Genomic DNA, 12,777 nt, shown 5'->3' with positions numbered 1-12,777 from the left:
GAGAAGAGGAGATTTTTCTCCACAGGGAAATGTGAATTGTCTAACATAGATAACATCATCCACATGGGTGTGGATGATTAGTCACTGCGGATTAGTAACTAACTTTTGGGCATGAAAAGACATGAGGAATAGGAAGAAAAGTGCATCTTACTAAATAGAAAATGGACTCAACAGATTATAGGGTGACAGACACTTCACTGACAATTTTATAAGAACACTATTAGCAAATAATTCTCCATCACACCTGCAGAGCCAAAACCAATCCTGCACTCCGTAGCTGAGAGACAGTTTATGTATAGATAAGGTGCTAGAACCTTGGACAACATAACCCTTCTCTAAACCAGGAGTACAGAGATCAAATAGAGAACCATAACTACAGCCTTGGCAGACAACATCTTGTCCAATGAAAACAATGTAGATTAACAACCATAGACTTCACAAAATGCATATCTCACTAATCTTTAAATAAACTCTGAAAGCAACAGGGATAGGGACTTCCATTCATGCACTTAAGAAAATAGGTAGATTGCTTTCTGGAACTGTAGGCAGATTCTGCAAGGAATGATAAAACAATTTGAACAAAACTAGAATAAAATGCAAATGTCACTGAAATCCTCCATTTGCTTTGGTTGCCATTCAACTGGTTGTCTTCCTTCTTCACAACTGCTGCTTGGTATACCAGAAGTCTCATTAGTATATCACATGGCTTATTTTGGCATCATTACTGGGGGGAAAGGGTGTCAGATTGATGTAACGAGGCAAAAATGTGATTAAAATTAAACAATCTCCAAGAATCATACAATTAACCTTATTTCAGTCGATAAAAAGAAGTGTTGATATATGGTCTTTTCAAGTTAATGTTACCTGATCCAATTGAGTGCAGTCACTATGAATACACTCAGGGCACTAAAGCATGAAAATCATACAACAATGGGTACCTACAACATACCAACGTATTACATACCTCATTATACAACTGAATAATTGGTCTGCAATTTTTATAGTTTTACTCAGGACAACTGTGATGGGAAAGTTCATGATCTGTGTATAAGTTTTGCAAAATAAATGTACCAATACAAACAAGTGTAAAGAATTATCATTGCTCCAATGGCCAGACAAGCATCAAATGGCTTTACCAAATCAGATCACTACATATTTATTTAACAAGACTATAAGACTGCTACATTGTAAAGCACTTGAATTCTTACCTAGGTGCATTCAGGTGTTCATGCTGATTTTTTTTAAATCATCCTTAAGCTTTGCTTTGAGTGTATTTTTTTTCATCAGTCTTTTACACGGCATGTCCATAATCAAGGAAAATAACTCAGATTTTTTTCCTTGGCACCATTTCAAAGTACTTTGTTCCAGTACACATATTATTTTTCCTCAACAATACTTGCTTCCAGTTCTATCATCCCAATACAGCTCTCCCAGCAGATCACCATTTTTTTCCTCATACAGAGTCCATGAAGCAAATTGCTTTTCACCCTTTATAAGCAACAGTGAGACCAGAAGCTGCTGCTACATAAAAACAACAATTCTTTGGAAACGTCTCCAAACAGTCAAGCTGAAAATCTAACTCTAAGTTTCATTTTACAGCCTGTCAGTTTTCTGATGAGAAACTAATGAATGTGACACCAAACAAATCCATCACATCCAACATCACAACAACAATGCTTTACACTAGTGAGGGGCAGAGAGGGATGGGGGGTGGGGAGATCAAAAGTACAACCTGAAGGTTAAGATTGTGATCTAACAAATGCACAATAAGCATTTTGCAAGATAACAAGGTTTTGATTAATTCTGCACATAATTCAGAATAAATTAGATTTGGGACAACCTTAAACTATAACCAAATACTCAGCAAACAAAAATAGATCATACAGAAACATCTCCTATTAGACAAAGACTGACTGTAAAGTATTTAAAAGAAGTAATTCTAAGAATATTATTAGTGGCTCACAGTTTGCTGGGAATTTCAAGTAGTTCCATGGTTCGCAGTGTAAGTACTGATATATTCTGAGTCTCTTGCACAATTACTTAAGTTCCGTAGTTCCATACTTAATGGTCTGGCCACCAATTACTTTACAGCTGTGCCCTGCAAGATTTGGAATCACCAGCAATAAAAATTTTCTGAGTTTATTCCTGTGATGGGAAAGTTGCACTGTAGAATGACTGTATATTTTTAGGAAAAATATTGGGATCAGGATTTTGCTGAGATTTCCCAGTATTAACAAAGAGGAATCAGCTTTCAGATCCACAAGCTCACTCTTTTGACTGGTTGGGGTTCATGGCTGTGGGGAAGAAAGGAATAAACAAAACACGCTGTATTTTCCAAAATTATTTCTAATTTGTTTAATAATTGTAACTATCTCTGGAATGTTCAGCAACTTTTTATAAATATATTTTTAATATTTTAAGTGTTTCTGAATGTCAAGGGCACGATATAATTTAGAAAGAAAAGCTGACATCAAGCAAAACTAGGGATGGAGCTCAGGCAGCTACGTTTTCTGGCAAGATTTATTCTGGTCCATGTATGTCAAACCAATCTACTTCATTCAAGATTTCAGTGTTCTGGGGACTGACTAGGTGAGCAACATTTGGCTAACTGTGTAGGAAACATGGAACACAAGTCATGGGCAAATGTCAGTAAGATCCGGGCCAACATGCAGTCATACATACAATAGAGAATAAGGGTTAAAAAGCTACAAAACTTAGCAGTACTCTTTTTACAAATATATGCCTGACATTCAATAATTAAGAGAAGATTAATACAAATATGATTTTGTTTTATGAGCACAACAGTCCAGACATTGCAATAAAAATAATGGTGCAGCTGCCCTTGAGCTTACATCGGATAGCAATTTCTGGCATGTGCACACGCAAGCACTGTAGGAGTTCCCCTCCAAGTTTACCTTACCAACAGAGTCAGCATTCAAATATGTGTAATGGCATAAAGTTACAAAACCTGCACTGATACCCACTAAATTCTGAAAAAAAGCTTATTAGTTCTAATCTCTCCTCCCCCATCTTTCCCTCAATTATGTTGTATATTAACAGGAATTCAATTAATGCAATACCTGCTTTAAATTACATTGTTGTATGATTTGAATAATGATAGATGACATAATTAAAAATGAAATAAAGTAGTATCATATGATTCTTCCATGCACATATATGTTCCAACTTCAATATTCAAATAAAATTGATTTTCCCATTATGCTCTCCCATTTAATAACACAAGGCAAAATGCAGACACTTCTGGCAAACTTGTCTGTTACTTATAATTACCTTCTTCTAATTTCTAACATTCATTAATCCAATGGAATTCATATGAAACAACTTTTCTTACCTGCAGGATTTTTAAATTAGATTGTTATGGAAATAATTAACAATATCAATAATTTTGGAAACTAAGCATTACAATGTTCAATAAGGGCAAGGAAGTAGACATGAAATACCACTGCATCTACCTCAAGATGACTCTTGTGATATAAAAAAAGATCTAGCCCTGAAGTAAAAAGAATCATGATTTAACAGAATAAAAGGCATTTTACTATTGCTCGTAAGACAACTACTTTTAAAAATGGCAAATCATTTTTCATCTGATATTCAATATTCTCTAAAGAAGCTGTCCAGAGAGGGATCAAAACAAAGCTCCAGTACACAAGAATATCATTTATATTATTTTCAGGGAATGAAATTGCCCAGCAATTCTCTTAAATCTTAAGTTACAGAATAATACTTGAGAACACAGAAGGATGTTCCCAAACATCATAAAGCAAAACTTGCAAGATGCTTGTTTGCAACTTTCAAACAATCTAATCATATTTCTATTCCTGTCACTACACTGAAATAGCACATATAAAAGCTCAAAGCAACTGTAAAAGAAGTAAATAATTGTTCCTCAGTTTTCTCAACAGATTTGTAACTTTGCAGATGGTTGAACAAACCATCTTCCAATTTGTCTTTCTCCACTAGTGTCCATTTGGTGGAACTCTAATTGGTTAATTTCATTCTCATTTAGCCATCGTCACCGGTAGATACCAAGGATCTATCTAAACCTTTCCACCTGCATCCTGTGAAGATGCAGTTTTTCAGCTTCATTGTCTGAAAATACGGCACCAGTTTCCAAGTATGGTTATGACAAGCAGATTTACCTCACCAAGGTGACTTGTCATCTTTGAACTATTAAAATCCTATCAGCTTGCTTATTCAAAATCCACCCTAGGTTCCTATCCAACCAAAGTTTGGGAAGATCAATGACACTGGCCACAACATAAAATTTGTTCCCAACTACAAACTCAGCCCCAGCTTGGAAATTGTCTCATGTACAACAAAACCATTCACAATTTTGATTTCATCATGTGTCGAGATAATAAATTTCAATCTATTTAAGCATTGTCACTACAACTATTTTTCCTAATTTTGTGGCTTCAACTCTGTCTGTCTAATCTGTTCTACTGCTGAAATCTCGACCAAGCTTTGCTACTTCTAGATTTATCTGTCCCAATTCTAATTGACTTCCATTGCTTTATCCTGCATAAAACTGAGGCCATGCAAAATTCTGCTGCTCATGTTTTAATTTACATAATATTGTGTTGTCAATGATCTGTGAAATGCCACAAGGTGTTTTACTGTGCAAAAGCCTCTAAATAACAAACCAACTGTTGCTGAAACTAAACAACTGCCATAATAGATCTATTGATTAAGTCAGAAGCATTTTGTACTTGTAAAGAATACAATTAACTTAATTAGTGAGCTGCGTTTTTCTTCAAGCAATTCTGTGTACAGAACTTTAAAGGGATGACAGACTTATTCCGTCAAACTGCATTATACAATTGGACATAAAACCAGAGAGCTGATCATTGAGGTGATCACATCATTTGTGGCTAAAACACAAATTTCAAAACAAAAGATGCTCACAACAAAAGGACAGATTCAACTATTTTGAAAAAGAATAGTTTCTCTTCTATCTTACATTACCCACAGTATGAAAGCCTCTTGTGTAAACCACTGAAGGAAACACAGACATTTGCTTTCAGGAATACATAATTTTCTTTCAGGTATAAAATCTTTGAACTCTCTCAAAGTTCAAAATCAGTTCTTTTGAACTGTAAGAAGCAGTCCCCAGAAAATTCACTGACACATGAGAAAAGCAGGCATGGAATACAGAACAACAGTTTAAGACACATTAGAGAAAAGCATAATAGCAATCAACTAATCATAATACATATCTTCAAAAAAAAAGATGGAACTACAGGTATACTCAAAACCCATCAAGTTTGATAGCAGGAAATACTGGTTGTCCACCTATGTCAGACAAGATCCATGCACTAATTCATCTAGCATTCAATAAGGGAATTAAAGGGACCGAAATAATAGTCAAATTTGGAGTAAAAATAAATTAGATGAACAGCACATTTTATTTTCTAAGTAGAAATCTTACAACATTGTCCATTTGTTTATTTTAAACATTGCATTGTTTATTTTTAAACACCAGAAGTAGTTCACTAGATGCTCTGCCCACCAAAATGTTTTCCAAGTAGCTTGTAATTAATAATATATGGAAGGTGAGAAATGTTTACACTTATCTGATAAAAGGACTGAATTTATAGAATCACTGAGAACAGACAAGACAGAAAAGGTTTGTACTAGTGTCCTCCCATCCTTCCACATCCAATGGGGGGAGGTACAGGAGCTTGAAGACCCACACTCAACAATTCTTCTCCATCATCAGATATCTGAATGGTCTATGAACAGTAGCTCATTACCCTTTGTTGCACCATTTATTTAATTAGCAATTTTGTGTCTTTGCACTGTAATACTGATACAAAACAACAAATTTCACCATCATACATCAGAGGTAACAAATTGATTCTGATCATTAGAATATTCTTTATTCCTTGCACCTACTTACACTTATCTAGTCTCTCTGTAAAAAGATTTGTGAAATTCAGCCTAACCACATCCTTTGGGACAAGAGTTCTACTTCCTCGCTCTCTAGGAGTACAAGTGTTCTCGATTTACTAATCTAATCACTTGATGGTTTGATATCAACACAGTTTAATTTCTCTCATACCAGATGGAAGCTATCCTTCTGCTGCAAATCCAAATCTTCCATAAAATTAACTGTATCAGGTCACCCTATCAGCCTTCTCTTTTCAAGGTAGAACAGTGGATGTTGTGTATATGGATTTTAGCAACGCATTCAACAAAGGTCCCCATGGTAGGTTCATTTAGAAAACCAGGAGGCATGGGATCCAGGGGAACATGGTTGTGTGGATTCAGAGTTGGCTTGACAAAAAAGGCAATAGGTGGTTGTAGATAGACAGCACTCTTCCTGGGGGTCCATGATTACCGGTGTTCCACAGGGATCCATTGTAGGCCTCTACTACAGCTTTCCCCCGCCATCCGAAGGTAGAGCGTTCCTATGAAACGGATCGTAAGCCGAGATGTCGTAAAGTGAAGAAGCAATTACCATTTATTTATATGGGAAAAATTTGTGAGCATTCACAGACCCAAAAGTAACCTACCAAATCATGCCAAATAACACGTAAAACCTAAAATAACAGTAACATATAGTAAAAGCAGGAATGATATGATAAATATACAGCCTATATAAAGTAGAAATACTTTTCCACAATCATTGCTGCACTGTTGTCCGTAGCGAAAATCTCACGCAAGCGCTGTCAGCAAAAACACGGCGCAAGCGCTCTTGGCAGAAAATCTCACGCAAGCACAGTTGGCAAAAACACTCTCTCCAGTAACCTTTAAGCTATGAAGCTGCCAAATCATACCAAATAACACATAAAAATACACAGCCTATATAAAGTAGAAATAATGTATGTACAGTGTAGTATCACTTTCCGGAATTGGGAAGACAGCGCCGAGCACACGGATGATGGTGTGTTAGGCTGAGTCATCGCAGGCTGGGGTGGTGCAGTGGCCCCCACCCTCCAGGCCGCTAAACGATACCAATCCGCTAAGCATGCAGCGGTAGCCGGGAGGCACACAGCACACAGAAACATAGAAAATAGGTGCAGGAGTAGGCCATTCACCCCTTCGAGCCTGCACCGTCATTCAGCACAATCATGGCTGATCATCCAACTCAGAACCTTGTACCTGCCTTCTCTCCATACCCCCTGATCCCTTTAGCCACAAGGGCCATATCTAACTCCCTCTTAAATATAGCCAATGAACTGGCCTCAACTGTTTCCTGTGGCAGAGAATTCCAGATTCACCACTCTCTGTGTGAAGAAGTTTTTCCACATCTCGGCCCTAAAAGGTTTCCCCTTTATCCTCAAACTGTGACCCCTCGTTCTGGACTTCCCCAACATCCGGAACAACCTTCCTGCATCTAGCCTGGCCAATCCCTTTAGAATTTTATACGTTTCAATCAGATCACCCCTCAATCTTCTAAATTCCAGAGAGTACAAGCCTAGTCGATCCAGTCTTTCATCAGATGAAAGTCCTGCCATCCCAGGAATCAATCTGGTGAACCTTCTTTGTACTCCCTCTATGGCAAGAATGTCTTTCCTCAGATTAGGGGACCAAAACTGCACACAATACTCCAGGTGTGGTCTCACCAAGGCCTTGTACAACTGCAGTAATACTTCCCTGCTCCTGTACTCGAATCCTCTTGCTAAGAATGACAGCATACCATTCGCCTTTTTCACCGCCTGCTGTACCTGCATGCCCACTTTCAATGACTGGTGTACAATGACACCCAGGTCTCGTTGCATCTCCCCTTTTCCTAATCGGTCACCATTCGGATAACAATCTGTTTGCCTGTTCTTGATGCCAAAGTGGATAACCTCATATTTATCCACATGAAATTGCACCTGCCATGAATTTGCCCACTCACCTAACCTATCCAAGTCACCCTGCATCCTCCTCACAGCCAACACTGCCACCTAGCTTCGTGTCATCCGCAAACTTGGAGATGCTGCATTTAATTCCCTCGTCTAAGTCATTAATATATATTGTAAACAACTGGGGTCCCAGCACTGAGCCTTGTGGTACCCCACTAGTCACTGCCTGCCATTCTGAAAAGGTCCCATTTATTCCCACTCTTTGCTTCCTGTCTGCCAACCAATTCTCTATCCACATCAATACCATACCCCCAATACTGTGTGCTTTAGGTTTGCACACTAATCTCCTGTGTGGGACCTTGTCAAAAGCCTTTTGAAAATCCAAATATACCACATCCACTGGTTCTCCCCTATCCACTCTACTACTTACATCCTCAAAAAATTCTATGAGATTCGTCAGACATGATTTTCCTTTCACAAATCCATGCTGACTTTGTCCGATGATTTCACCACTTTCCAAATGTGCTGTTATCACATCTTTGATAACTGACTCTAGCATTTTCCCTACCACCGATGTCAGACTTACCGGTCTATAATTCCCCGGTTTCTCTCTCCCTCCTTTTTTAAAAAGTGGGGTTACATTAGCCACCCTTCAATCCTCAGGAACTAATCCAGAATCTAAAGAGTTTTGAAAAATTATCACTAATGCATCCACTATTTCTTGGGCCACTTCCTTTAAGCACTCTGGGATCAGCCCATCTGGCCCTGGGGATTTAACGGCCTTTAATCCCTTCAATTTACCTAACACCACTTCCCTACTAACATGTATTTCCCTCAGTTCCTCCATCTCACTAGACCTTCCGTCCCCTATTTCCAGATTATCTATGTCCTCCTTAGTGAAGACAGAACCAAAGTAGTTATTCAATTGGTCTGCCATGTCCTTGTTCCCCATGATCAATTCACCTGTTTCTGACTGTAAGGGACATACATTTGTCTTAACCAATCTTTTTCTTTTCACATATCTATAAAAGCTTTTATAGTCAGCTTTTATGTTCCCTGCCAGCTTTCTCTCATAATCTTTTTTCCCCTTCCTAATTAAGCCCTTTGTCCTCCTCTGCTGGACTCTGAATTTCTCCCAGTCCTCAGGTGTGCCTGCTTTTCCTGGCTAATTTATATGTTTCTTCTTTGGAATTGATACTATCCCTAATTTCCAGTGTCAGCCACAGGTGTACTACCTTCCCTGGTTTATTCTTTTGCCAAACTGGGATGAACAATTGTTGTAGTTCATCCATGAGATCTTTAAATGCTTGCCACTGCATATCCACCATCAACCCTTTAAGTATCATTTGCCAGTCTATCTTAGCTAATTCACGTCTCATACCTTCAAAGTTACCCTTCTTTAAGTTCAAAACCTTTGTTACTGAATTAAGTATATCACTCTCCATCTTAATGAAGAATTCCACCATATTATGGTCACTCTTACCCAAGGGGCTCACACGACGAGATTGCTAACTAACCCTTCCTCATTGCTCAATACCCAGTCTAAAATGGCCTGCTCTCTCGTTGGTTCCTCGACATGTTGGTTCAGAAAACCATCTCGCATACATTCCAAGAAATCCTCTTCCTCAGCACCCTTACCAATTTGGTCCACCCAATCTATATGTAGATTGAAGTCACCCATTATAATTGCTGCTCCTTTATTGCACACATTTCTAATTTCTTGTTTAATGCCATCCCCAACCTGACTACTACTGTTAGGTGGCCTGTACACAACTCCCAGCAGCGTTTTCTGCCCATTAGTGTTATGCAGCTCTACCCACATCCACATCCTCCCGGCTAATGTCCTTCCTTTCTATTGCGTTAATCTCCTCTCTAACCAGCAATGCCACCCCACCTCCTTTTCTTTCATGTCTATCCCTCCTGAATATTGAATATCCCTGAACGTTGAGCTCCCATCCTTGGTCACCCTGGAGCCATGTCTCTGTGATCCCAACTATATCGTATTCATTAATAAGTATCTGCACATTCAATTCATCCACCTTGTTACGAATGCTTCAATTGACAGACACACAAAGCCTTCAGGCTTACTTTTACAACATGCTTAGCCCTTATACAATTATGTTGAAAAGTGGCCCTTTTTTATTTTTGCCGCGATAAAAGGCAGCGCGCCCCGAGCAGCCGCTCTCCCCCGGATTCTCGCCGACATTGCTTAAACACGAGCCTGAGAGCAGCCGTTTACAAGATGAGTTCTATGGTATCGGAGAAGCCTGAAAGAGCTCATAAGGGTGTTATACCTAACGTAAAACTAGACATAATTAAGCGTTTTGATCATGGTGAACAAAGTAAGGACAACGTGAGTTTGGCTTGTGGAAGTTGACAAAGATGATGTTGAAGAGGTTTTGGCATCCCATCACCAAGAACTGACAGATGAAGAGCTGACGCAATTGGAAGAAAAAAGGATAACAATCGAAACCGAATGAGTAATGATAAAGTACGACTTTAATTTTGAAAGGGTACGTCGGTTTAGGGGATATTTGCAGGATGGTTTGAGTCCTTATTAAAGAACTGTGTGATAGAAAAATACGCGAGGCTCAGCAGTCAAGTAAGCCTTCCACAGCAGCCACAGCAGATGACGAACCTCGACCTTCGACAGTCATAGGAGAAGATGAGCTGCCTGCTCTAATGGAAACAGGCGACGAGATGACATCCCAGTGTCCCATTACCCCAACCCCCAGGCCCCGGACAGATACCGATTCGCGGAGAATGCAAAGGTAGCCAGGTGGCACACAGCACATTTTTAAGAAAAAAGCCGAAGTAAACATGCTAATTAATTAGGTGCCGCCGACACATAATTGTCGGCCCAGATCAGAGACGATGGAATTGGAAATCGGCACTGATCTGGGCCGACAATTACAGGCAGCACCTAATTAATTAGCATGTTTGTTTCAGCTTTTTTCTTAAAGATGTGCTGTGTACCTCCCGGCTACCGCTGGACCCCTGCGTTCTTCGCGGCAATGTATCGCTCAGCGGCCTGGAGGGTGGGGGGCCACTGCACCACCCAAACTCCGACAAGTCTAACACACCATCGTGTGCTCAGCTCTGTCTTCCCAATTCCCGTAAGTGATACTACACTGTAAATACATTATTTCTACTTTATATAGGCTGTGTATTTTTACGTGTTATTTGGTATGATTTGGCAGCTTCATAGCTTAAAGGTTACTGGAGAGAGTGTTTTTGCCAACAGCGCTTGCGTAAGATTTTCTGCCGACGGCGCTTGCGTGAGATTTTCGCTACAAAGAACTGTTCAGTAATGATTGTGGAAAAGTATTTCTACTTTATATAGGCTGTGTATTTATCATATCATTCCTGCTTTTACTATATGTTACTGTTATTTTAGATTTTGTGTGTTATTTGGCATGATTTGGTAGGTTATTTTTGGGTCTGCGAACGCTCACAAAATTTTCCCATATAAGTAAATGGTAATTGGTTCTTCACTTTACAACATTTCAGCTTACGAACCATTTCATAGGGACGCTCTACCTTTGGATGGTGGGGGAAACCTGTACTTGAACTTTCCATTAAGATTTTCTATATTATATTCCCTTTCTTTGCTTTTATGCTCTCTTTGACTTCCCTTGTCAGCTATGCTTGTCATCCACCAAACATATACTTTGGGATGTATCTGTCTTGCGCCTTCCGAATTGCTCCCGAAACTCCAGCCATTGTTGTTTGGCCGTCATCCTTGCTAGTATCCCATTCCAATCAACTTTGGCCAACTCCTCCTGCTATGTCTCTGTAATTCCCTTATTTCACTGATACATCTGACTTAAGCTTCTCCCTCTCAAATTGGAGGGTGAAATTAATTATATTATTATCACTATTTTCTAAGGGTTCCTTTACCTTAAGCTCCTTTATCAAATCATTGCACAACATACAATCCAGAATGGTGACATGGACATAATGATTAGGAACACAAATAGATGCAAGTGAAAAATTACAACCACTGTAAAACTCAGAAATTCTGCATTCTGGGAAAGCTCAAGAGAAGTTTAAGTGTTGTTCATATAAAGCTGGCAGACCAATGATACTATCAAGAGAACAATGTATCACCAGTGTGAGCAAATTCTGTGAACAAAAATTTCAGGCAAAATTAAACCTCAGTTGATTACAAGGACACATATCACATACAAAATAAATCTTTCAATATAGCAAGCACATATACCAAGTATCTAAAGAAAGCATGTGCCACATTAAATACTTTTGATGCAATATTTGCAAAATTAAATCTATGAATTAAAAATAGTTCAATGTCACAAGTTTCCAAAGATTAATTAATAGAATCAAATATAATGGATTCTACCTTGATCTATCATCTATCCAAGAAGAATTCACAATGCTCATTTGGTTTTAGCAAGAGAGAGCAAGGAAGAACAAAATAAAGGTTGAAATTAGCACTTAGCACTCGCTCTTCAGACGAATTTTCTTTTTCTTTTTTGTTCACAATGATCAAGCTATATTGGAAATGGTGAAGCTGGCTAAAACGGAGACAGTGTTCCACCCCACTATGGTTACTTTGAAATACAAAAATGTTAAATGATATATAGTCCACTTCCACTCTTTGCTGTCACTTACTTGTTTAGCAATTTTTCCATAATCAAGCCATCGAATTGTGGCAAAGTTTGTTGACTCAGCACAGTTGAATCCGTGGTTGAAGCCAGCATGGTAGCCATATGGAAAAGTGATCATGAATTGTCCTGCTTCTTGTGTTACCTGCAGCACAAAAAAATGCAGAAAGCAGCTTAAAAGTGGAGAACTGTTAATAACATGCCTCCAAATCTGATGAACAATTAAGCGGATATTTGAGGAAAAAAACATGATCTCAATTAATTTAAATTTTTAAGAAAGTTGCAGAAATTTCTTTTCACACTGATGATTTTTTGTTGTACATACAGTGCAGCACACC

At 38.7% G+C, this 12,777-nt stretch overlaps 1 protein-coding gene across 3 annotated transcripts in view; it reads right to left on the bottom strand.

The window, feature by feature from the left end:
* LOC140197685 (lysine-specific demethylase 4C-like) overlaps positions 1 to 12,777 on the bottom strand; it is a 385,265-nt gene that overhangs the window by 286,644 nt on the left and 85,844 nt on the right. For all 3 annotated transcript variants that reach the window (XR_011885993.1, XM_072257997.1, XM_072257998.1), the window contains exon 8: positions 12,447 to 12,584. Coding sequence is in view for 2 of the 3 variants with exons in the window: in XM_072257997.1 (XP_072114098.1) it covers positions 12,447 to 12,584 (138 nt within the window). In the remaining variant the exon portion in view is untranslated. The remainder of the gene's footprint in view (positions 1 to 12,446; positions 12,585 to 12,777) is intronic.

Source organism: Mobula birostris, chromosome 5 (genome assembly GCF_030028105.1).
Source record: "Mobula birostris isolate sMobBir1 chromosome 5, sMobBir1.hap1, whole genome shotgun sequence".
In the NCBI taxonomy this organism is placed as follows: domain Eukaryota; kingdom Metazoa; phylum Chordata; class Chondrichthyes; order Myliobatiformes; family Myliobatidae; genus Mobula; species Mobula birostris.
This window is presented reverse-complemented; position numbering and strand designations above follow the sequence as displayed.